This window comes from Eleutherodactylus coqui, chromosome 2, assembly GCF_035609145.1.
Source record: "Eleutherodactylus coqui strain aEleCoq1 chromosome 2, aEleCoq1.hap1, whole genome shotgun sequence".
NCBI classification, from domain to species: domain Eukaryota; kingdom Metazoa; phylum Chordata; class Amphibia; order Anura; family Eleutherodactylidae; genus Eleutherodactylus; species Eleutherodactylus coqui.
Window position 1 is genome coordinate 114,616,031 of NC_089838.1, and position 25,984 is coordinate 114,642,014.

Genomic DNA, 25,984 nt, shown 5'->3' on the forward strand with positions numbered 1-25,984 from the left:
GTTTTACCTTTTGGAAGGCCTCGCCCATTGTTTTCAATGGGAACTTAAAGCTGTATCCGCACCGGCTATAAAATCACACTACAAAACATCGCTCATGTGAAAGAACCCACTGGAAACCATGGACTTCATATTGTAGCAATGATTTTGTAGTCCGCGAGGATGCAGCCTTAAAGACATTGCATGGCGTTTGTGTTCTATGCGATGTGATGTTTCCCATTGAAATCAATAGGAAACACTTGCGATCCTCTGACACGCGAAAATACGCATCTGAGGATCACAATTTCACAGGAGTGATGGGAGACATTTTTGAATTAAAAAAAAAACAAAACATCTCTCATCGGTGTGAAAAACATAGACTTATTATCACGATATCGGGCTGAGTTTCTCTGCTGGAGGCGGGGTGGGGCAAAGGTCTGAGAATTAGCCCCGCCCCCGCCTCTCCCCATTGCAAATAATGCAGAGGGGCGGAGAGGAGGCAGAGAGGGGGTGGGAGCTCAGTTCCTGCTCCTGGCTCTTCCACCCCCTCCCTTGCAGATGAGGACGACGTATATCGGTTTGGCGTGAAAACCGAGCCGATATACGTTCGTGTGAATCCAGCCCTACTCTTCCTTCTATGCTTTCTGAATGGACCGGCTCTTCCAGGTATGGTGTCTAGCCTTACTTTGGTTTAGTTTCCCACTACTGCTCTCCCTCAACTCCAACAGCTTGCAGTCTTAGGATATGTCCAAACAGGCCAGATTTGCTGCATAATGTCCGTAGTAGGCATTCTACAGCAGATCTGCATCAGAAAATCCACATTACAAAAAAAACATACCATTTGATGTGGATTTTGCCAATTAATTCACCCCCTCTTTAAAGGGAGTGGAATCTGCTTTAAAAATCTAGTTCTGTAATTGACATGCTATGGATTTCAAATTTGCACCACATCAACTTTGTGCATTTTTTTTCTACAGCGTGTGGACAAAATTTTGAAAAGGTCATCCACTTTTCTGCTACTGTAAACGCTGCAGATTTTCTGTGAGAAGGGTCCACACAGAAAACCCTCAGCAAATCTGCCCGATGTGAACGTAGCCCAAAGGTGGGTTCACGAAAAAACTCCACTTTACAGTGATGTTTTACTGGTGCTTTTCAGGCTTTTTTAAAAAATAAACTGCTGCAAACAAATGCTAGTTGTAAATCTATAGGAAAACAAAACACACTACAAACAGTGCATTTTTGGGGATGTATTGCTGTAATTTTGGGGTGTTTTTGAGTCAGTGGCATTTTTTTTTGCAAAACGCAGCATGCACTATGTGGGGCATTTGTTTTCCCCCACATTTTTCTATAGGCTTTTCTATAGGACTGGACAAGCACATAAAAAAGTACTAAAAATACCAATAGTAGTATATTATATATATGAAGAAAAACAAATGCCACCCAAATAATATGCAAAAAAATAAAAATTATGAAACCCCAGTAAAATCAGTAATACACTGAAAGGGTTTATTCTAGAATACAGATTTGATTTCCATTTCATGTTATCATAGACACACGGCACAGAGCAGTTATGCTTCAACATAACATTGGGAATAAGTATCTATGGAACACCACCTAGAATTAGGCCGAAGTGTCTGATATATACTGTATACTGAATCCTCCCCTAGTTCCTGATAAAAGCTACAATCATTCTGGAACCATTTTTTAAGTTACTTTCAAGGTTATAATTTAGTGCAAAAAAGGTAAATTATATATTGCTGCAACCCATTTATCAAGTGAAAAAAAAGGCTCTTTTCCCCTGAACTGATTTCACAGTTTATGTAATAAATGTATATAGAAAAATTCACATGCAAAAAAAAAAGCAAAAAAAACACAAAAACCAAGGATTAACTAGTAATCATTGTGCAATGGCCTTTTCCAAAGTTCTACACTCTGTATTTGTTTGTTCTGCTAGCGCAGTCACTTTAAGGTATCTTGCTGTACAGTAGAGTGATGACAGCAGAAGGAAAATAGTGTGATTAAAAGGCATTCAATTCAATGTTACTCTGCCACGCCTACCGCCAAGTGGCAATTAAAAATACACAGCATGTCGTATTTGAGAGCGGTGCTAAGCTGAGATGTGTACAAGATCCCTGTTGCTTTGCTCTCAGTTTGCATCCTGTTCTACAAGGTAGATTATCAAAAGAACCTAATGGAACAGCATATTTAACGCACGCAGTGTCATTGTCACTCTACTAGCTGAAGCACATACAGAATTCCAAGATTGTCAATGGTTACAAAAGTTCTAAAAGAAGAACACTGATGTATTGACTTCAAGTTTGTGCCATTTGTGTAGAAAGTCTGTTTGCAGGTTCCGGTGTCCACATCCCACCACTACGGGGAAAAAAAATAGATTTTGTAAGTGAAAGCTTTCCAGCTGCTTTGTTGATATAATATTACCTATTAAAGCCATAGAGAGATACAATACAATGACTATATGAGAGCTGTACTGAGGTCTTTGCTACAATAGCCATCAATTTCTGTCCTTGCTAGGACAATACATTTGTATTCACCACTCTGAGTCAGACATTACGTTTTTAGTAGCTACAGAATAGGCTACTTACTGCCTTTACCTACACTTGGATTGATACAGACTCCCTTTAAACTAAGGTTATAGTTGCACATAACAGATGTTTGTATGGATCAGTTTCAAAATCCACATGTCTTATAAAGAGAATCTGACTCAGATTTCATCCACTCATCTAAAGAGGTGAAAATCTGCAGCATAAATTGACACGCAGATTGAAAATCCACAGCGCATGTCAACTTCAAGCTTGTGAACGACATTTGTTAAAAACTCATCCACATGGCTTCAACTGTAAATATTTAGAGAAAATCCACAGCATTTATGCCATGTGTGAACATACCCTTAGGCCTCCTTCCCACGAACGGATTTACGCCGCGTAAATCCGCGGCAAAAATCCGCTGCGTTGCACCATGCTATTAGGTTCTATTGAACCTAATAGCACAATGCTCACGATGCGTAATTCCACCGCGGAATTACGCACCGCGATTTCTCCCGTCCTCACCCGCAGCATGCTCTATTTGCTGCGGGTGAGGACGGGCTGTACGCGCTGACGGCTTCCATTGCAGTCAATGGAAGCCGTCCGTTCACGCTATCTCCCGCTGCAACCAGCGGAAGATAGCGTGAAAAAACGCTTCCCCGCCTACCGCCGCGCGTCATATGACGCGGTCGGCGCGTCATATGACGCTGCCGGAGCGTCACGTGACACGGCTGGCCGCGTCATGTGACGCGGTGGGCGTGTCACATGACGCGACGGCGGTGGGCGGGGAAGCGTCTTCACGCGATCTTCCGCTGGTAAGTATGGGGTCTCTGGGGGGCGCAGTGACGGGCTTCACTGCGGAATATTACGCGGCGGAGCCCGTCACGCTCGTGGGAAGGAGGCCTTAGGGTACGATTACCTAAGTTTTAGTGGCCGCCACTAATTCTTGTGATCTACAGCTAACTGCTAGTCTGTACCTGGACCTGCAACTTCAGCCTAGCAATTAGCAGTAGACTGAAAATCTTCGTGGCGGCTGCTAACGCTTGTGTAATACCACACAAGGCCATGTCCACACGGGAAAGATTTGCTGCTGAGGAAAATCCACAGTAAATCCGCAGTGCAAAGTCTTTGTCAAAATCGTACCATTTGGTGTGGATTTCACGCCTCATTTGAAGACATGAAATTCACGCTGCAAACCTGCGGCTAAGATTGACATGCTGCATGTCAATTTTTAACACTCATTTAGTGCACATTTTTTTCACAGCATGTAGATGAGATTTCACTGCAAGACAGAAAATCTATGGCAGATCCGTTCTGTGAGGACGTAGCCTAAGGCTGCATTCACACAACAGTATATACGCAGCATATATACACTGGCCCTCTGATAGAATGCATTGAATCCAATGAATTCATTCACATGGCCCAGTGTATATACGCAGGTAAATAGCTGTGGAGTCCAATGCATCAGATCACACAGGTGTATTCCCGCGGCGTAAAAGTGCCTGACCAACAAATATAGGGCAGCACGTTATATTTGTGTACCCATTCACGCATTTTTACGGCGCTGGCGGGCACACATAAAAATGCCTACGCTCGTGGGAAAGAACCCTCAGGCTGCTATTACACGCAGCATCTCTCCTCTGCAAAACACGTGACCCAAAGTGATGTTGGGCCATGAATCACAGCCCGACATCACTCTCACCAGAAGGAGCCCTAATAGCGTTCTATCAAAGCTGAATAACGCTGCTATTACATGGGCACTAGTGGCTGCAGATAGTATTGTGCTTTCCTGACAATTTCCAGGCTAAACCTGCCATAGCTGGTGTAGCCCAGCAATTAGTTTTTTTACACAAGCATTAATGGCGCTCAAGTAATAGCAGCCTTAGCAGTCACAAATGCCTTAATGGCTGATTAAGGTTTCAGAACAGACCTCCCATCGCTTTGATTTTTAAGGTTGCAAAGAAAAGTACCCTGTGAATTTTAAATGCTGAAGTGTATCATGACAAGTTATACAGTTTGCTTTTGGTTTCGGTCATTCAGTTGTACGTTTTGTGATGTCATGTAATGGCACATTGGTGCTTGGCTCATTAGGCTCCTTTCAGATTATGCTTCTCCACTCAATTACTGGTGTCATCCTCGTTTCCATCTTTCATGCAGAAAACTTCATGGGGCTGGAAACTAGAATAGGACCTAAACAGCACCATAGGAGTGAATGTGTGAGATGGAGACCTGTTTGGTCTCCGTCTGACAGTTTCCACTATTGTCAGTCTTCTGCACTGGATAGAGAAGTACCGTTCCCATCTCAGTCAATCATGGCGGTCAGAGATGACCAGGATTATGGAAACAGTCAAAGTGGCTGTTCTACACTCTTTGCACAGCAACCTTAAAAGCAAATGCAAGTTACAGAAATAACGTAGAACAACCAGCTAGGCGTTCCCTTAATCCTGGCCACCAACGTCCATGACATACAGAAGAGTATTCCAGTCTCAGCTATGATTGACTTAAGCCCCATTTACACGCAAAAATGATCGCTCAAAATGTTTTCAAAATATAGGGAGAATGACAGTTTGAGCGATCATTTTGTATAAGCTGCTAATGGGTATTAATGCCCTACAGCAGCATATTAGCTTCATTTGCATGTAAATAAGCCTACCTTCGCTGTATGCAGATAACAGCGTCTGTTATCTGCATACAGCTCCATTGTTTTCCCGCAGGACTGCAGCTGAATACAATGTTATCAGCGCTACCATGGAGAATAACAGCGTGCGGTCCCTGCTGTCAGCTGCCCAGCCAAACAATGGATTTTAAACTCCGGATAAAAATCATCGTTTGGCCAAAAAGCAAACGATGGTAGCATTTACACGCAACGATTATCGCTCAAAGGATGTCTTTCAGCGATAATCGTCCCGTGTAAATGGGGCTTGAGATGGGAATAACCCCTTAAAGGTGACTGAATTTCAAGTGCTTTCTATACTTCTTTCAGCTGCTATTAAAAAACTGCATTAAAACACACTCCTTTTTATGTCCCAGCATTTTACCTCCGTTTGGTACAGGTAATTACACACAAAGTACATAATCCCCTTTATACTTAATAGTAGATTATGCATGCAGACCCGTTATATGTGAACAATGAAAATAAACCGGTTTATAACAAGCTTACTTTGACATGGGCGCAAGAAGTTACTAATAATTTACTGTCAGGTGAAAAGTGAATATCTGTCACCCAGCCGTCAATCTTATTCGCAGATGTCTCATTGCATTGTCTGAGAAGTTCCCCGCTTTGCACACTCCAAATCTGCCAAAGGAAGAACAGAAATATTGATTAAACAACAGGTCTGGAAACAGAATTTTTGAAACCGCGAGCAGTCCACTTTTTATGCCAGCTCTCATTGAAACACAGTGTGTGTGCTGCATTCAACTATTTATCAACATTTTCCAGCTGGTGATACAAAATTCTAATAAGATCTTCACCAAGACTGAAGATTAGCTTTGCTAAAGCCAAATATGTCACAGCACTCTGGAGTGGCTTCAACTAGGAGTTTAAGAACTTCCTATTTAACATTTCCCAAACGTTTTGAATCAGAGGAAGTTGAAAATATGTAGTCCGTATCAAGGGAGAATCTGGCATACTGTTCCCATAGTCCTCTCTACTACCTGTCAATACAGAGAGCCACATGTATACAATTAGGTCAACAGCTCTATGTCATCTGTAAGGGTCAAAGACCAGTGGCCACCCTTCACCAAAGATTGGGGGTGACCCATCTATGTCCTGACATTTGCATAGTCTGTTACCCGCATATCAGTCAGCACTCAAATTGTAGGTTTGGCTGCCCGGAAGGGAGAGTTGAGTCACAGGGGAAGATGAACCTAATGGCCACACACACACACATTCCCCATAAACCCCCATGGGGTCACTACACCCTGACAAATCCAGAAGTGACCTACAAATGTCCAAAGTGAACCTTTATATACCATGCTGGCCTGCCCAGTCTAATGGTTTGCAGTATGAAACCTCTTCATATTCCAACTTAGAAGTGAGTGCATTTAAAAGGATACAAAATGCACGTGTAAATGTACCCTACTATACACCAGGTGGGTTTCCTGTTCACATGGGGAGATGTACCACTGATCAGTCAGTGTTTTTATACGTGCATAAGGGAGTTAATCAGCCGATGAACATTCACTTGCTTATTCGTCAGCTGATCATTGGTCCAACTGGATAAACATGGTCCGATTGTCAGGCAAATGAGTAATACTCTGGCCCAATAATCGACCTGTGTACAAGGACCATTACAGCATTGTATATAATGCTCAGTGGCCCTCTTGAACACCACTGATAAGAACAGATACTACACTTACATACCATTATTTCACCATTGTCATCCCCAGTTGCTAAATAGTAGTTATCAGATGAAAAGTTGCAGCATCGCACACAGCTCTGATGACCTCTCAGCTCATGCAGAAGAGATAATCCAGCAAAACTCCAGATCTGAAACATAAGACAACGCATTACACATATTTACATCTCCTGGTTCTAATAATGTACACACATGGGCAGCATCATCTTGCTGATTAGACCAATATTGAGAATACTGCCCATCATTTTGCTAGAAATAACGATTCAGGCCTCCTGCCCACGGCTGTGTCGGACTTCGCCAGCAGAATATCACAGTGGAGTCTGATACGGCACCCCACAAAGACCCCATACTCACCTCACCGTATCCGCCGCGTGAGTTCCGTCCGGTGCGCGCGTAATACAGCGCATGACATGCTGGTGGTGATGCGTAATCACGCAATACTTCCGCTGTGCTCACATGACGGACGGCTTCCATTGACTACAATGGAAGCCGGACCTGTGTTGTTCAGCGGCAATTACAACGTGCTGCGATTTCTTTCACGCTATGGAATTTCATAGCATGAACACTGAAAGGCAGAAAGCCATTAGGTTCAAGAGAACCTAATAGCTGCGGGATAACGCTGAGGATTTCCGACGCATGAAACGTGGCAGAAATCAGTCTGTGGGAATTAGCCCTTAATTGAGGAAGGTAACTTCACTAGTTACTAAATATGCAAGCTACTGTTCTGTATACAGGGGTACCAACATACCACTAGCTCTGGCATTATAGCTTCCTCCACCAGGCTCCAGACACACACTTGAAGACTTCTAGGAAATAGCTGCTCTACTACTACTCTTATCTACAATTTTGATTCAAAGTACAGGAATTGTAATATTCACTTTTTCCATGACTTTAAATCCGTAGTACAGAGACAGCTAGATGAAGGTTAGTCATTATCTTTAACATGAATGCCTCATTAAAGCTGCACAGAGTGAAAACACACAGCTCGATTGTAATATTCATGGAGATTCAGAGAGCAATTGGAGAAATGTATACAACACACCAAACCGACAGTCCTTGGGATGTGAATATGAAGTCCGTGTTATAACTGTACTGCATAGCCAGAAAACACTCAAAAGCGTCAAAGTCTATGCAATAATAATTATAAAATTCAACTGCCTGTCCACCTTTGTCCTGTACCGTTCTCACAGTTGCCAGATTTTGAGAAGGGCATAATAGACCCATCCTCATAATTACAGCCTTTACAGCGTACCCATCATTTCATTTATGCAGGCTATTGAAGGTTTGCCTATTGTTTTCACTGTTCATACCTTTTATTTATCACATAGGCACATAAGAAAGCACAGTGGATCTTAGTGATGGCTAGTAAAAGGCGTGTGATGGCTAGTAAAAGGCATGTGATGCCCTTGTACGCCATTTACCAACCACTTTTTCAAGTAGAATTTGTAAAGTGTACAAATAATACCTGGTGAAAACAACCACAGGAGGCTGCAGATAGGTCTTTGTAGTGTTACAGCACAACTATGGCTTGTGCACACAGCTGCAGGACTAGTTATATGATTTACTACTTAGCTGCTGACAAGCTGTGAGAGGTACAGGATCGCTATTCCTGCCCATTGTGGACAGCCAGGGACCAGTCTCTGCATCTCTGCTGTCAGGAGAAAGCCTTCTCTACTAACAGGCAACGGATGGCAAGTTACAAAGAAGGGAGACACCTAGTGGGCAGCACATTAGAGAGGTTCTGGGGTGGAAAACAGCATTTTGTTAAATAAAATAAATTACGGATTTTATAGTCATCAGATGGGCCATCACTAGGGAACGAGTTTGTTTAAACAGCGCCATTTAACAGCAGCAGCTATAGTGCCCTTCCAAACAATGTCAAGTAGAGTCCTTCCAACAGCGCCCACAAATAAACACCCTCACCTCTACTTTGCTCTAGTGCTGACAGGAAAAGAAATGTGGGCATCCCGCTAGAGGATCAGTTTGGAGGGACGATTAGTTTTTCTAAGAGTCTGGAACATCTCTATTTTCAGGAAAATCTGGAGGGGTTGGCAAGTTCCGATTGCCTTTTGTGTCCCATTTTTCTCAGATGACATAATTCACAGAACTTTGGCAAGTCCTCTCACAAACCTCTACTCACGTGGCAAAACTTTTATAGAATATCAGGTTTACTTTCTTAATGTTTTGCGACTACTGACGTATATGGTCACTAACAAAGAAACTTACCAATGTTTCTGAACAGTTTTTAAAAACAGTTAAAAAGGGTTTTGTGGGCAAAAACTATTAATGACCTATTCTCAAGATAGGTCATCAATAGTTAAATCGCCGCTAACCCGACTCTCAGGATCCCCAGCAATCACCAGATCTCCTGTCAGTGCAGCAGGCTGGACATGTGCCATACGGGATTTCAATGGGAGTGAAGCCAGCTAGGGCACTTCTACTCCCGTCCCCTATGACGTGTGCAGTGACCAGGCAATCAGCTCATCACTGGGAATCCCTAGCGATGGGTCCCTGATGATTAACTATTTTGGGCAAAAACGATTGAGGTCATATTCACTACCTAGGAATTAACCTTACACCAGACGTCGAATATTTATATGCTGCTAATTTTCCCACACTTCTAAATAAGATTAGACAGGATCTAAACGCCTGGACCAAAGGTACTTTCTTAAGGGTTCGGTAGAGGAGCCATCATGAAAATGAATATACTCCCTAGAGTGTTATATTTGTTCCAGGCCCTACCCATCCATGTTCCAAGACAATTCTTCCAACATTTACACTCTCTCATGATTAAATTTATCTGGGCAGACAAGCCTTCCCGTGTAGCGAGGAACACCTTCTCCAAGCCAAAAAAGGAGCTGGGTATGGGGCTACCGAACTTTTTGAGATATCAGGCGGCACATTTAGTACGGATAGTAGATTGGCATAGACACCCCGACCTCAAGCTGTGGGTCGCTATAGAACAAACATTCGTACCAATGCCATTGGCAGCCCTACCATGGACACAAGGACAAGCGTCAGCGGATTTTATGAAACACCCTACAATCGGCCCGACGCTGCATACAGTTAACAAAGTAAGCGCCAGCGCAGATACCTCCCCTAAGCCATCCCCCATGTTCCCAATCCTGGGCAACACGGCGTTCCCACCAGGTAATGAGAACAGAGCCTTCCGTAACTGGACTTCAGGTGGTAGATTTCGAGCAGAACACTTTCTCCAAGATGGCCAATGGCTATCAGTAAACATGCTAAGGGGAGTGACCAAACCAAACCCGATCTCACTGTGGCAAACAATCCAACTGAGGCACTTTCTCCTATCACTTCCTAGACCCAGTACATTTACACGACCAAAAACGCAATTTGAATCCATATGTAGTGGAGAGGGTCCCTCTAGGCATACTCTATCCAGAGTGTATAACATACTCAACACACAACCTGAAAATTCGGCGCTAGGATACATACAGAGATGGGAAGAAGATCTCGGGATGACATTGACTCCGGAGGAAAAGGAGAAAATATTCATTATTACACATTTTTCTTCCATATCCAGCAAAATACAGGAATCGGGATATAAGGTCCTCTCTAGGTGGTACAGGGTGTCCTCCAGTTTACACAAGATATTCCCCTCGGTCTCCCCTCTGTGTTGGAGATGCAGAGCAGAACAAGGGACCCTGCTGCACATTTTCTGGGAGTGTTCAGAGCTGACCAGTTTTTGGTCGGAGGTTTGGCGGATTGCTTCCAAGTTTACGCATTACCCGTTACCAAAAACACCAGCCTTCTTTCTCCTGCATCATGGTGATATCCCTTTAGCTACATACAAAAAAAATCTGTGGTGTGCTTCTTGGTGGGCGCGGCAAGATCATGGATTCTAAGACTCTGGAGACAAACAGCCCCACCCACGGTGGCTATGTGGCTGAACACAGTTAATAGAATTATGGAGATGGAGGACCTTACAGCATCATTGAGAGGTACACAAGAAAAGTTTCGGAAAACATGGTACCACTGGATACTGTTCTGGGACTCTGAGGAATTCAGATCCTTGCTTAATCCCTAAGGCTTGAGGATTCTCTTTTTCTTGCGCTCCCCCCCCTTTTCTTCCTCTCCTCCTTCTCTCTACCTTCTAGCCAGGTTGCATTTATGTTCGTTTCCCTAACATTTAGTAATGCTACGTAGAGGGTAATATTGAATAACCACAGGATACAAGCGAAGTTAGAGCAATTGAATGTCCAATTAAGCGTCGAGGGTATAGTTGTGATATAAGAAAACTGTGTCGCTGTTATGTTGTTTTACCTAATCTGTAAATTGTTTATTCCAGAAGATAATTCACTAGTGTATATGTGAAATGACGACGGTGATATATAAATAAAGAATTTTAAAAAAAAACAAAAACTATTGAGGTCATCAATAGTTTTTGCTCGAAAAACCCCTTGAGGGTGTGTTCCTTCTGTGCCGTATTTATATTAGTGTAGGGACCCACTACAACGCAAGGAACCGTGAAGTGGTTAGTGGGCTCATGTATCTTGGCCAACATCCAACCAATACCTTGCATTTATTATCTATCATTCACATGCAGCGTGGCATTGAGACTCCAGGGGGAGCCCAGGGTGGCAGTACCAATGTGGTTCACTGATGGAAATGCAGGGCAACCTGCCGAATTATAATGGCGTCATTAATAGGTTGCTGGTCTGCATGGTGAACTACATATATCAGAATAGTCTGGCACCCTGTATCCACTATGTGTGGGAGTTTACACCAAGCAACCACCCCCCTCATTATCAGGAGGCAGTGTGAGTGGGTGTCTCATCGGTGCCCTCACAGGTGTTATTGGCTCCTCCATTTGGTAGTCAGCTACCTGCATGGTGAGAGGAGGATGCATCTATATGCACTCCTCAGTCAGTAAGTAACGGCCATTTTCTGTGATTGTTTCACATTGCAGAAACCCTGCAGATTTTCTAGAGCAAAACAGTTTACTATCAAAGTGAATGCGATTAAAGAAAATCCTGTTCACATGTAGAGGAAAAATTAAGAAAGAACTCCTGCAGATTTTCTTCTGTAACTGTACTGTAACTCTAACATGCGGATGAACACACCCTGAAAGGGGTATTCTCATCTTACACTTTTACGGCATATCCACAGGATATACCATGAAAGTCTAATAGATGCGGGTACCAACTCTAGGATCCACACCCATTGCTGAAATGGGGGTCTCTGACCCGGCTCACTGCTACGGCTACTTTAGGATTAGGAACACGTAAATACTTGAACTGGCTGTTCTGCAGTTTCTGAAAGTCCCATAGAAGCAAATGGGCATTATGGAGACACCCCAGCAGCATACAGAGGGGCACTGCCATCATTGGATGAGATAGAAATAACCTTTAATTCTACATAAAGTGTTGAGTAACTTTGTAAATAATTTGTTTTGCACCATTTTATTTTTCGTTATTTTGTTCTTCAGTCATGTCAAACTAATCCGGAGTTCTGTAACTAGGGAGCAGTGCACTGTGGGAGCTCAAATGGTAATTATAGTCAGAGCTACGTTGTTAGATCTTGTGTCTGACAACAAGGAGGAATGAAACAGCTGTCGGTCCCCAAGGACACTAGTGGAAATTTGTAAGTAGAGACAGCTCTTATAGAAATGTAAACTGAAATGCTGTGAAAATAGGATTACATGTGAAAGCATATCTGTCAGGAATAACCTTCTGCCTTCCTGCAGCTGACTGCCATCAGCTACATATACTAATACATCAGCCTTCTGTCAGTCGGGTATAAGAGAGGGAGTAACGTAACCGTGAGCACTACAGTCATTTGGAGAGGTTTCACTATATACTGTGAACACACCCATTCTGCACTCCATACTGTACCTTGGCACTCTTATCAGCGGAGGTAGATGAAAATTTTAGTGAGTCGGATGAAACATCACAAGACAGCACAGCACCACTGTGACACTGAAATTCGGCTTCCTTGTATCCGTTCTGCAGGTTCCATACCTGAAACATTCAGCAACTCAATAGTCATATATAAAATTATCCAATCAAATCGCTTTATTAAAAGACTTGTATAATAAACACAGGTTGTATAGACGTTTGATAAGGAGCAAATGACAGTTGTAGAACAGAATCATCATCAAACGTATGTTAAGCCACCACAGTTACAGGACCGAAATGTGAGACTATTTCCTACGGACATCTTTTGTGGGCCTCCTTTTTAGCATCAGTGTTATATAATATGAGAGCAATTTATTCTTTATACACACACATTACAGGATTTCAGCAGATTCTGATAATGGCAAGGGACTTGGTGAAAAAAAGGTTTCATATATTGAGTTTGTGACATGCCCGATTCGTTCTTCAACCCGGAGGCAAGCATCGATCTATTCCTCCTCTCCCTCTCTATATGGCAATAACCATACACTCCTAACCACCAGATTCCTTCTAGTTAATAGTTAAAAGGCCAATCCAGTCATTTTTTAAAAATTCATTATGAACCTAACCCCCAGTATATATATCTCAGCCAGTATTAACTTCCTTAGTTATTTCTCTCTACCTGAAACTCTATGCCCGTCTCTCCTCAGATGGTCATGTGATCTTATTTCTGACCAGCTCAGATTTACTTGGGGTATGCTGACTCAAACTAGTCAGTTTCTCAGTGTGTGTGATGCTTTTACAAATAAGAAAGATAGAAAAATACCTCTACAGCGCCAGCTATTGGATGGCAGCATTCCTTCAATTCAAAGTGACTTTATAACAAGTCCCTAATTATTGGGAATATTAAAGGGGTTTTGTCATAAAAAAAAAAATTCTCTAAACGTACTTATCCCTTCCCTGTCTGTCTCCTTATCACATTTTCTCCTGGTTGAGCTTCTCTAGTGCCCTAGATCAGCTCACTGCAGGCTGGGCCCAGCTTGTTATGAAGGCTGCTTTATCACAAACTCCTTCCTGCTGGGTCAGTTAAGGTCACGTCCCTGTGCTGTAGCTTCACTGCCTAGGAAGGAATTGTAATCTATTTCAGAGACAGCTCGCATGAGCAATCTCTGAAGAAGATAGGCAGTCCTCCTGCTGGCCTGTGAGCTGTGACATAACCTACATTGGCAGACTGCCAACCTAATGTAGTAACCTCACAGGAAGGAGAAGAATCAGGCAGCTGGAGCTACAGTGAGCCCCCGGACTACAGGAGACAGAAGAAGATAAGGGAGGTGAAGATCTGGTAAGTAGACTGATGGGGGAGGAATAGATAAGTAGAGCATTTTTCTTTTTTAGTGACAGAAACCCTTTAAATAAAGCCAGAAACCATGCACAGACAGGCTGCTTCGGGGTGCTAGCCTCTCAGTGTGCAGCAGGCTTCTGGCTTAGTCTATGAGGGGCCTATTATGTGGGTCAGAAGTGGTGCCGTCAAAGAACCCTAGATATAAAACTTTTGAAGAACTGCGTAGGGAATATAACCTACCCACATCACATTTCCTGCCCTTCGCGCAAGTGCGGAACTTTCTACGGGAAAGATTAGCTGACATATCAAAAGAAATAATACTTAACCGAACTGATATCTTGGTAAACAATCGCACATGCAAACAATGAATCTGTGGCCTGTATAACAGACTTAGAGAGGGATGGATGAAAGAAAATGACTCCGGGCTGTTTAAGAAATGGGCGAGAGACTTACAAGACCCAGAATTGCCTGAGGGAATAATTAAAAGTTGGAATGCAGTGAGGCAGGCGACATCAAACGAGCGGTGGCGAGAAACATACTTCAAATTGATCCACAGGGCAATATACGGGTTTGACAAACCTTGGAACCCCAATGGCCCGGACAGACTACAAGCATGCCCTCGATGTTCCCTGACACACTCGGATTTCCCTCCATGGAATCTGGCAATGCCCTAAAATTGAGAAATACTGGGAAGAGGTCCATAAACTAATTCAAGATATAGGGGAACAAAATCTACATCTAACCGCACAAATCTTTATATTCTACCAATTACACACGACAAAGGCCAAAATGATCTACAACATCCTATTAATTAGCAAAATAGGAATCTTAAATAACTGGTTGATAGCCAAACCACCAGAAGTAAAAGACGTCATACAACAATTAAAGTACCTGCTAAAAATGGAGAGAATGGAGATAGAAAGATGTGCGGAGTCCCAAGCCAAAAATTGTTTCAAAAAATGGAGAGAATTTATAGAAAAATTTCTTGACCCTAATGAAATTAAAGAATGCATGCACCAATTCATCAATACGACATGGTATTATGAACAAAACCACATGAACCAACTGGGAATTCTAAAAATCACGTGACAAAATACAGAAGGAAAGTGACCACTGGAAAACGTACTGCGGGTTAGCTTAGCAATCCACTAGTTACACTTGTTTCATTTATGTTTATATAGTATTAAGTTTTTGGGGAATTAGGGCTCATGTCCACGGGCAAAATTACATTTAAAATCCGCAGCGGATCTCCCGCGCGCGGATCCGCACCCCATAGGGATGCATTGACCACCCGCGGGTACATAAATACCCGCGGATCGTCAATAAAAGTGATTTTAAAAAAAATGGAGCATGAAAAAATCTGGACCATGCTCCATTTTCATGCGGGTCTCCCGCGGGGACGGCTCCCGCGGGCTTCTATTGAAGCCTATGGAAGCCGTCCGGATCCGCGGGAGACCTAAAATAGGAATTTAAAGCATTTACTCACCCGCAGCGGGCCGCGAAGCTCTGCTCTTCCTCACGGCTGCATCTCCCTTGCTTCGGCTCGGCGGATGTGCCCGGCGCATGCGCGCAGCACGTCGACGACGTGCCGGCGATGTGCCGCCGGCGTCAGGAATTCATCCGCCGGCCGAAAATGAAGATCCGGCCGTGAGGAACAGCTGATCTTCGCCGTCCGCTACGGAAAGGTAAATGCTTTTAAATTGCTATTTTCAGCGCTCATGTCCGCGGGGCAGGAGGGACCCGCTGCAGATTCTCCATGTAGAATCTGCAGCGGATCTGATTTTCCCCGTGGACATGAGGCCTTAGGGGGAGGGGGGATAAAGGAAAATAAATAAACGGAAAAAGAGAAGGCATATAAATGTGATGAACAACGTTTGACAATCAGAAACTCTTAAGATGTGACTTAAATTCTATGTAAAATTGCAATCTACCAATGTATGTTTCTCTTGTATAAAAATGGCAATAAAAAAAAAAAAAAAAAAAAAAAAGAAGTGGTGTCGTGTCTCATTAAAGAGATCACCCGAAAAATGTGTGGAAACACCCAGGGGGCCAGTGGATCAGGAAATAGCACAGTCTCTCCCCAAGGAGAGCACCCAGAGGGAGTGTGAGGACACCCAAAAGCCAAGTAATGAGACGTATAAAGGCAATGCTTCTCTGGGAAACGTATGCAAATAAGAAAGATGCAAAAATACCTCTACAGCGCCATCTATAGGATGGCAGCATTCCATCAATTCAAAGTGACCTTATGACAAGTTCTCAATGATTAGGAATATTAAACCAAGCCAGAAACCATGCACAGACAGCCTGCTTCGGGGGACTTGCCCCTCACAGACTAAGCCAGAATCCTACTGCACACTGATGCATTTTTGCTTTAACATTAATAAAAGCGGCATCAATCACCACCTTTGCCACATATAAAAGCTGTAACACTGTTGGTACACAAATGTTTTTAAACTCCCATGTCTTGCAGCTGGGAAGGCCTAGAATGGGGAAAGATCTCGATGATGAAGAATCCTGGGACATTTCTCCTCATGCCCTCCTTATAACCCTGCTCTGCATATAAATGTATTAAGAGAATGGCCTCATTGTAACGTACTGCAGTTTCTATGTAAATACTTTATATACTTCTAACATCCAGATTCTTTGCCACCAAAGGGATCAACTAATTTATGCTCTTTATTTTGAGTAGTAGCGGCATTCCTGTATAAAAAACATGTTCTTGATTGGGTTAGGGTTTGACAAAGCAACATAATAATACAATGTCAGATATTCTGCTGTCTCATCCCATTAACTCTTTCCAATCCACTGTCTGACGTATAAAGACACATTATGATTTAGGGCTGTAGAGCTCCGATGTTGGAAGACGTCCGTCGGGGTTCTCTTACGGTATACTGCAAACCTCTCTGCTGTCGGAGCCTATCCAATGTGTCACCTTATGCAGTACTGGCTTTAGCCAGCAGATAGCGCCGTTGTATAACAGCAGTAAAAGAGTAAGCCCCCTAGCAAAACCAGGATACAAATTGGATTGGAAAGGGTTAACTTTCAGCTCATATTCAATATAACAAAACATGTTTAATGTAACATAGGAAATGTAACAGAAGGATTAAAGCCAGGAAAAGGCCTAAATATTTTATTTCCTATTCAGTTATGAGAAGTTAAACATTTTCTTACCCTCACAGTCCCATCAAATGACCAGGACAGCAGTTTTAGATTCTCAAGAATTCTGAAGCACCTCACAGATTCCTTGTGCCCTTGCAGTGAAAAATGGCTTCCAGACGTCCAGTCCCAGACCTGATACAGAGCACATTATTACATCACTTATGCGGCGGTTACATGTAGATATATTATTCTGCTCGTATTACTGATTATCCTGTACTACTCCGTATTTAAATAGTATCAACATGGAGCTGCCGTGATGACGTCATACGGAGCTTTAGTTTCAAAAGTACATTAGAAAAGTCTTAACAGGTGTAGGAAAAAATGCTGCAAAGTAAGAACGCTTTAAAATAGAAGAAGTGTTAATAGTTTATATTTGCCAATTAACAAAATACAAAGTGAATGAACAAAAGAGAAATCTAAAATCACATCAATATTTGGTCTGACCACGCTTAACCTTCAAAACAGCACCAATTCTTCTATGTACTCTTGCAGAGTTTTTGAAGGAACTTGGTAGGATGGTTGTTCCAAACATCTTGGAGAACTAGCCACAGCTTGTCTGTAGATGTAGCTTGCTCAAGTACTTCTGTCTCATGTAATTCATGTAATCCCGGACGGACTATGTTGAGATTAGGGCTCTGTGGGGCCATATCATCACTTCCAGGACTGCTTGTAACTCTGAAGATAGTTAAAGGGGTTGTCCCGCGCCGAAACGGGTTTTTTTTTTTTCAACAGCCCCCCCGTTCGGCGCGAGACAACCCCGATGCAGGGGTTAAACAAGAACCCCGGACAGCGCTTACCTGAATCCCCGCGCTCCGGTGACTTCTTACTTACCTGCTGAAGATGGCCGCCGGAATCTTCTCCCTCGGTGGACCGCAGGGCTTCTGTGCGGTCCATTGCCGATTCCAGCCTCCTGATTGGCTGGAATCGGCACGTGACGGGGCGGAGCTACAAGGAGTCGCTCTCCGGCACGAGCGGCCCCATTCAGAAAAGAAGAAGACCCGGACTGCGCAAGCGCGTCTAATCTGGCGATTAGACGCTGAAAATTAGACGGCGCCATGGAAACGAGGACGCCAGCAACGGAGCAGGTAAGTGAATAACTTCTGTATGGCTCATAATTAATGCACAATGTACATTACAAAGTGCATTAATATGGCCATACAGAAGTGTATAGACCCACTTTGTTTCGCGGGACAACCCCTTTAATGACATTGGCTGTATGTTTTATACTGCAGAAGCGATTAAAGCATCGCTGGTTGTGGTCCCCCTTGGGGACTGAAAATATGTAAGAAAAAAATTAAGTTTTACTAATTATTAAAAAAAAAAAAAAAAAGTTATAAAAGTTCACCCCCCCTCTTTGCCATATTTGCAATAAAAGAATCTAAATAATAAAAAAAAAAACATGTATTTGGTATCGCTGCGTCTGTAAAAGTCCGATCTAGCAAAGTAATGCATTATTTACCTCGCACAGTGAACATCGTCCGAAAAAAAAAGCCAGAATGCGCTTTTTTGGTCACCCTGTCTCCAAGAAAAAATGTAATAAAAAACGATCAAAAAGTCGTTTGTACACAAAAATGGTACCAACAGAAACGTCAGGATATACCGCACTAAATGAACCCTCACACGACTATGTCGCCAAAAAAATTCAAAAGTTATTGTGCGCAAAATATAGAGACAGAAAATAATTTTAAAAAATTAAATATCTTAAAAAAAAAAAAAAGTACAGCAAGAAAAACAAAACTACACAAGTTTGGTATCGTAGTAATCGTATTGACTCATAGAATAAAGTTGTCATGTCATTTTTGTTGCAGTTTGTGCGCCGTAGAAACAGGACGCACCATTTCTCTCCACTTAGAATTTTTTAAAAGTTTTCCAGTACATTATATGGTACGTTAAATAGCACCATTCAAAAATACAACTCGTCCCGCAAAGACAAGCCCTCATACAGCGACGTTGATGGATAAATAAAGGAGTTAGGATTTTTTAAAAGGAGGGAGGAAAAACCGAAAATGGAAAAAAGCAAAAAAGCTCTGTCACTAAGGGGTTAAGTAGATCTAATATAGCATAGCCCTGGGATCTCTAGGCATTCAATCCAGGGTTGCCAGATTCTCTGCAAATTTGTCATAGTGTCTGTTCTAATCACTTGAATCCTTTCATGTAATATTAGGCCTCATATCCACGGGGAAAAGAAGAATTAAAATCCACAGCGGATTTTAACTCTTCTCCCGCACGCGGATCCGCACCCCATAGGGATGCATTGACCACCCGCGGGTAGATAAATACCCACGGATGGTCAATAAAAGTGAATAAAAAAAAAATATGGAGCATGAAAAAAAATGGACATGCTCCATTTAGGCGCGGGTCTCCTGCGGGCTTCTATTGAAGCCTATGGAAGCCGCCCGGATCCGCGTGAGACCTAAAATAAGAATAAACTTACCCGCAGCGGACCGTGCAGATCTTCTCTTCTTCGCGGCCAGATCTTCTTTCTTCGGCCTGGCGGATGTGCCCGGCGCATGCGCGCGGAACACCTCCGGCGTGCCGAGCACATCCGCCGGCTGAAGAAAGAAGATCCGGCAGCGAAGAAGAGAAGACCTGCACGGTCCGCTGCGGGTAAGTTTATTCTCCTTTTCAGCGCTCATGTCCGCGGGGCAGGAGGGACTCGCTACAGATTCTCCATGGAGAATCCGTAGCGGGTCTGATTTTCCCCGTGGACATGAGGCCTTATTGAGGATATTCTATTGAGCACCTCTGAGGAGAGAGTAGGTGACTTCCATTTAAAAGCAATGTGGATTCTTGTAGCCATACATACATATTGAATCAGTTTATGAACTTGCTATCTAAATCGCAGATATTGATTTAATTTCAATTTCTCTTTTGTTAATTCACTTTACATTTTCTCAATTGACAAAAATAAACACCTCCATTTTTGAAAGCATTCTTACTTTGCAGCACTTTCTCCACACCTGCCTAAAGATTTGCACAGTGCTGTATGTCATTTATATTCCACTATAATTATGTATCAAATACCTAAAACATCATGTATATTATTTTCTGAGTGCATATTTAGGCCTCATGTCCACTAGCAAAATTGAATTGCGGATTTCCGCTGCGGAATCCGCATTCAATTTTGCCCATAGGGAATCATTGGCCATCCGCGGTCAAATTAATTGAAATTTGCACCCGCGGATGGCATTTTAATGGATTTGTGTTTTCTCACGTGTGGGAGAAAAAAAGGCAGCATGCTCCATTTTCTGCGGGTCTCCTGCACGGACGGCTCCAGCAGGCTTTTATAGAAGCCGTCCGGTCCCGTGGTACACCAGCAGCTAAATTTCTGCTCTCCGGCGCGGGAGAGCAGGAGTTTAAAAAAAAAAAAAAAAAAATAATGAGTGCACGGCGCATGCGCATCCGCCGTACAGAGGGAAAGAAGATCCGGCCGCGACGGACGGGAACCCGCAGCTTCCGGACAGGTAAGTTAAATCCTTTTTCAGGCTTCATGTTCCCCGGAAAGGAGGGACCCGCTGCGGGATTCCGCATGGAGAATCCGCGCGGGCCCGAATTTCCTAGTGGACATGAGGCCTTAGGACGGGGATACATGGAGGCTTTTTGTACTGATTCATTTTAATTATGGATACACAGCTGCCATCCACAGGGTTGCTTACAACTGATAGTGCAATCACACAGATTATAAATTTGCGCAAGTTTTGTGTGTTGCGAGATGCACAAAACTCACACGAAAATAGAACCCATTCTTTGCAAAGGGGCCATTTCAATGGGCTATTTTTCTTTTCTAGCGATGCTGCGAGATGCATGAAAATAGATCATGATTTTTTTTCCAAGTCTCGCACGAGAATAGTACATGTAGATGTACGGTCTCCGGCATATCGCATAGCATGGGGATGGAGTCGTCAGTGTCTTGTGCAATGCACCGTTCTTGGGCACGACTCGTGCTCGCCTGTGTGAATGCACACTAATGTAGGACTCTGCACTGCAGCTAAAATAAATCAATAGCGCTACAAAAAACCACCGAGGGGTGGCACTTAATATTTGAGTTCTTCAGTGCTGGGAGGCTGCTGCTGCAGCCAGCGGTCTTACAGCCAGACAACTGTGGGCACGAGGGGGAACATGGTTGATCTCCTTGGACAAATCTGGAGGATTTCTTTATACATTTCTCAGTTTCAGCTGCAATACGAAACAAAATAAGATGAAAAGGAAAAGAGACTAAAGAGCAGAATTGCTGAGATTTTCGTGTGCGCATTTTCGATATTTAATGCTCATTTAAATGTCACAAAGCCTGGTTAAAGAGAAAGAATTATGCCTTACATAGAGTTTTCCATGTGGCAAGTACAAGTGAATAAAAATGATCTCGGGGTTAGCATTTCCTGACACAATGGGGAACGTTACATGATGAAGTTGGTAATGACATGGTGCTTTGCAGGTAAAGTGCATACAACAATCATGCCACTTCTAATGGGTTTTCGTTCCGCTGGGAAGCAAGATAAATGGATAGTAAACCGTCAGTGGGTTGTACACGGTTATGTAAAAGCCTACATGTAAAATGAGGACTAAAGCACTCACCATGATCGTTGAGTCATCAGAGCTCGATACAAGGCATTTCCCATCAGGGGTGAACTGGCAATGCTGGACAGTACCACCGTGACCCTTTAAGCGATTCAGAAACTCACCAGTAGCCAAATCCAAAACCTATACCGAAAATATATTTATGCATGACAGACTTCAGACACTCAATAACAAATATTTCAGGAGAAAAAAAAATATTGCATGGGGCATGTAAACTTGTCTTTTTTGAATGTTTTTTGGAAATGGGTTCTGGAGGGGCTGAACACGGAGGCACAATAAGAGAACCAACTTACTTCTATAAGTTCTGCCACTAGGTGCTGGGTATGGGGGGGGGAGGGGGAACTTGACCTGCAACATTAACTAAATGTATAAATGTAGAAGCAGTCCGTGAAATAATATTGTATCCAAGGGTTAACGAGATGAAATAATGAGAGGAAAGACATAAGAACAAAGTTTATTCTTAATATGAATGTGGCATTCACATTCATTCATCTACCTTGTTTTCATGTTTCCTAGAAATAACTCTGCAGCTATTTCAGTAACATTATCCTTTAAATATACATTCTATTCTTCAAGCAGAAAGAACAAATTTGTTATTGAAAATGGAAGATTACTGCAGGAGAAATGCCCCCATGTGGAGTTATAAAACCGGGGCTTTAAAAGGGAATTAAAAACCACTGCAAGAAAAAGAGCGTTTATTTTCAATGCGGGTGACTATTGTCCTGTCTCAAGTTTCCATTCCACTGCCATTATTTAAATTTCACCAGATGTTTGGGAATAAAATGAAGCTGTGTGACACGATGGCACCTGCCTGGCGGAGAGAATTTATTCCAGCAAAATTGATTTTGTACAGTTCTAAAAAGTCTTTGTCTTTTAATTGGGATGAACTTAGAACACAGCGGCAGGCAATCAGGAGCAGAGCTTTCTACCAGCATGGCTCCGGAGTGGTGTCACCAATGAAAGGCTGCGGTAATTGTGCGCACAAACAAGTGCTGGTTTGCAGTGGTCCGGTAGCAGCGCGTGCTGGTGCATTCAGCCAAGCATGCACTGTACATTCACATATAAGTAACACGTAGAGGTTATACGCTGCTGTGCAATACAAAGGCTACTGAACGAGCCAAAATAGAAATGTTACATGGGTGTTTTACGCATATTACAGGTCCTCAATATTTCTTTTTCATAGGGTATTCAGTATTTTACTTCTTCTCATTGTAACTTGGGGAAAAAAGTTGCAATCGTAGTCTATCATTTTGGAAGCTAACACCGGTTTGGTTTATTGATTGGTTGAGCAGCGCTCGAAGAACCAATCACAGCCATCGCTTCGTAGAGGCGGGATTTGTGAATCCCGTAACCAGGAAGTTATCTTGTGTGGGTGGCAGAGGACTGCAGGAACTGCGCCGGAGCTCTAGAGAGCAGCGGTAGGTACCTGGGCCGTACCTGCTGGGTAAGTGTAATAAGAAATCCTCGAAAAAAAGACCTGGTGCCTTTTTTGGGGCAAAAATTAATATAAGACAGGGAATACATCAATTTAGAGAAGTGACAAAGAAAAAAAATATATACTGCAAAAAGATCTGTAGACCATTTTCAAAACCAGTAGACTGAAAAACAGCTTTACACATCATTTACCAAGAGCATGCCAAATCTAATTACTATATATAGCAGCTCACCCCTCATGAGATTTCTTCATTAAAAGGGGGTTTTCATACTGTTACACAGCAAAAAGTTTAAAGAGAAAAGCCTATGAGAGTCATACTCCATTTCTCAATGACTGTGCTCATCTTCACCTGACAGCAGGTCAACCCAATGTCACTCATGTACCGACCTAGTGTCTCCTAAAAACTATGGAGCACCGCAGCTCCTTTAGTTTCATCAGGTTAAATAAGACAGCTGAAATGAGACATATCATGCCACTATTCAAAATACTAACAATCACTTGTCTGGAATGGAATAGGACATGTGATGACGTCACAGTCATGTGATCAGGGGCGAAGCACGTAAAAGACTCTGGATGAGCAAGGGCGGAGCATGACGATACTTCATCTGGAGTTATATGTTCCACCCTTGATCACATGACAGTAGTGTTATTACAGCTCCTATTCCATTGCAACTGAGGCTGCAAGGGTTTGTAGGGGGATGCATAACTTACTCACTTGGGATGACCTCCGGATGAAGGATCTGTGATGAGCTCACAGTCATGCAATTAGGGGTGAAGCATGTAACTCACTTCGGATGATCAGGGGCGGAGCAAGAGTGAGTTACATGTGATCACATGACGCTGACGTCATCAAAGGTCCTGTAAGTACACGGCTGCTGTCCAGCTAGTTATTCATTAGTATTCCATAGCAACTGAGGCCGCGGAGGTTTGTAGGGGATGGAATACTAACGAACACCTACAGCAGCCGTGTGCTTACAGGACCTGTCATGATGTCACAGTCATGTGATCAGTTACCTGTGTGGGAGCAGACTGGGGTCACATGACCAGGGGGTGATCAGTGTGTGCAGGACTCTGCTGTGCTGTTTTTCATCCCTGTTGTATGAAGAATGTATGTGGCAGAGCTGTATGTGATGAACATGCAGCAGTGCTGTGTGGCACACTGCACCACCAAAAACACTGGTACAGTTAGTCCCCGACTTGCGAACAGGTTCCGTTCCGGGAGCCCGTTCGCAAGTCCGTTTTGTTCGCAAGTCGAACAAATGGTTGTATGGAGGGGATCGCGGGTGGATCCCGCTCCATACAACGTCGGGTGCCGGCTGTTCTTACAGCGGGCACCCGGCGGCAGCAGTTCCGACGAGCCGTGGCGCTTGTCGGAACTGTTAACACTTTAAATACCGCTCTGACAGCGGTATTTAAAGTGTTAACAGTTCTGACGAGCGGCGCGGCTCGTCGGAACTGCTGCCGCCGGGTGCCCGCTGTAAGGAACAGCCTGCACCCAACGCTCAGGGGGCCCGTACAGCGTCCCACGATGAGATCGCGGGACGCTGTGTGGTTGCTAGGCAGCCGGGGACCTCCTGAAAGGCCCCAGGGCTGCCTATGCAGAGTGCCCATCAAGCGCACGGCTTGCTAGGCGCTCTGCATAGACAGCCCTAGGGCCTTTCAGAAGGCCCCCGGCTGCCCAGCAACCGCGATGTGACCGGACAGGCTTCTATCAGGCTTGATAGAAGCTTGTCCGGTCCCTGCACAGTATGATGTAATGCCAGAGCATTACATCATACTGTGCTGTACAGATAGTTCGTATCTAGCGAAATTCGTAACTCGAATGTTCGTAAGTCGGGGACTATCTGTACTATACAATTTCCTAATAATTACTAGTATATATTGTATAGAGCAGATCTGTATACACAATGAATGTATACAAGTTATGCTAAGACATGAGACATACCTGGACACTTCCATCTTCCCCACCAACAGCCGCTAATTGTAGATCAGGGCGCAAGCAGCAGCATGTTAGCGAAAAGTCCTGTCTGCTGCTCTGACAAACAATATCTCCAGTCTTTCCGTTGATTAACTGACAAGATATAATGAAGTTACAAAAATACAACATTAGGGTATGTAACACGTCTAACCCCTTAAAGGGGTTGTCCCGCGAAAGCAAGTGGGGGTATACACTTCTGTATGGCCATATTAATGCACTTTGTAATGTACATTGTGCATTAAATATGAGCCACACAGAAGTTATTCACTTACCTGTTCCGTTGCTAGCGTCCCCGTCGCCATGGTGCCGTCTAATTTCAGCGTCTAATCGCCCGATTAGACGCGCTTGCGCAGTCCGGTCTTCTCCCTTCTGAATGGGGCCGCTCGTGCCGGAGAGCTGCTCCTCGTAGCTCCACCCCGTCACGTGTGCCGATTCCAGCCAATCAGGAGGCTGGAATCAGCAATGGAACGCACAGAGCCCACGGTGCACCATGGGAGAAGACCTGCGGTCCACCGTGGGTGAAGATCCCGGCGGCCATCTTCGCAAGGTAAGTAAGAAGTCACCGGAGCGCGAGGATTCGGGTAAGTACTATCCGTTGTTTTTTTTTTAAACCCCTGCATCGGGTTTGTCTCGCGCCGAACGGGGGGGGGGTATTGAAAAAAAACAAAACCCCCGTTTTGGCGCGGGACAACCCCTTTAAAGACATGGCCTATTTTTGGCATAAGGATGAAACGATTTTTGAGGGGATTTTCATCTCCAC

The 25,984-nt window shown here is 43.6% G+C and overlaps 1 protein-coding gene across 2 annotated transcripts in view; it reads right to left on the minus strand.

Annotated features, from left to right (window-relative positions):
- Window positions 1–1,461: 1,461 nt before the first annotated feature.
- APAF1 (apoptotic peptidase activating factor 1) overlaps window positions 1,462–25,984 on the minus strand; it is an 86,241-nt gene continuing 61,718 nt past the window's right edge. The window contains exons 21-27 of one of the 2 annotated variants that reach the window (XM_066591393.1): window positions 25,192–25,317; window positions 21,809–21,934; window positions 17,249–17,368; window positions 12,736–12,861; window positions 6,883–7,008; window positions 5,680–5,814; window positions 1,462–2,349 (exon numbers count right to left, since the gene is read on the minus strand). In XM_066591393.1, coding sequence (XP_066447490.1) covers window positions 2,203–2,349; window positions 5,680–5,814; window positions 6,883–7,008; window positions 12,736–12,861; window positions 17,249–17,368; window positions 21,809–21,934; window positions 25,192–25,317 — 906 coding nt within the window. In that variant the 3' untranslated portion in view covers window positions 1,462–2,202. The remainder of the gene's footprint in view (window positions 2,350–5,679; window positions 5,815–6,882; window positions 7,009–12,735; window positions 12,862–17,248; window positions 17,369–21,808; window positions 21,935–25,191; window positions 25,318–25,984) is intronic. The other variant, XM_066591394.1, reaches the window with a different exon arrangement.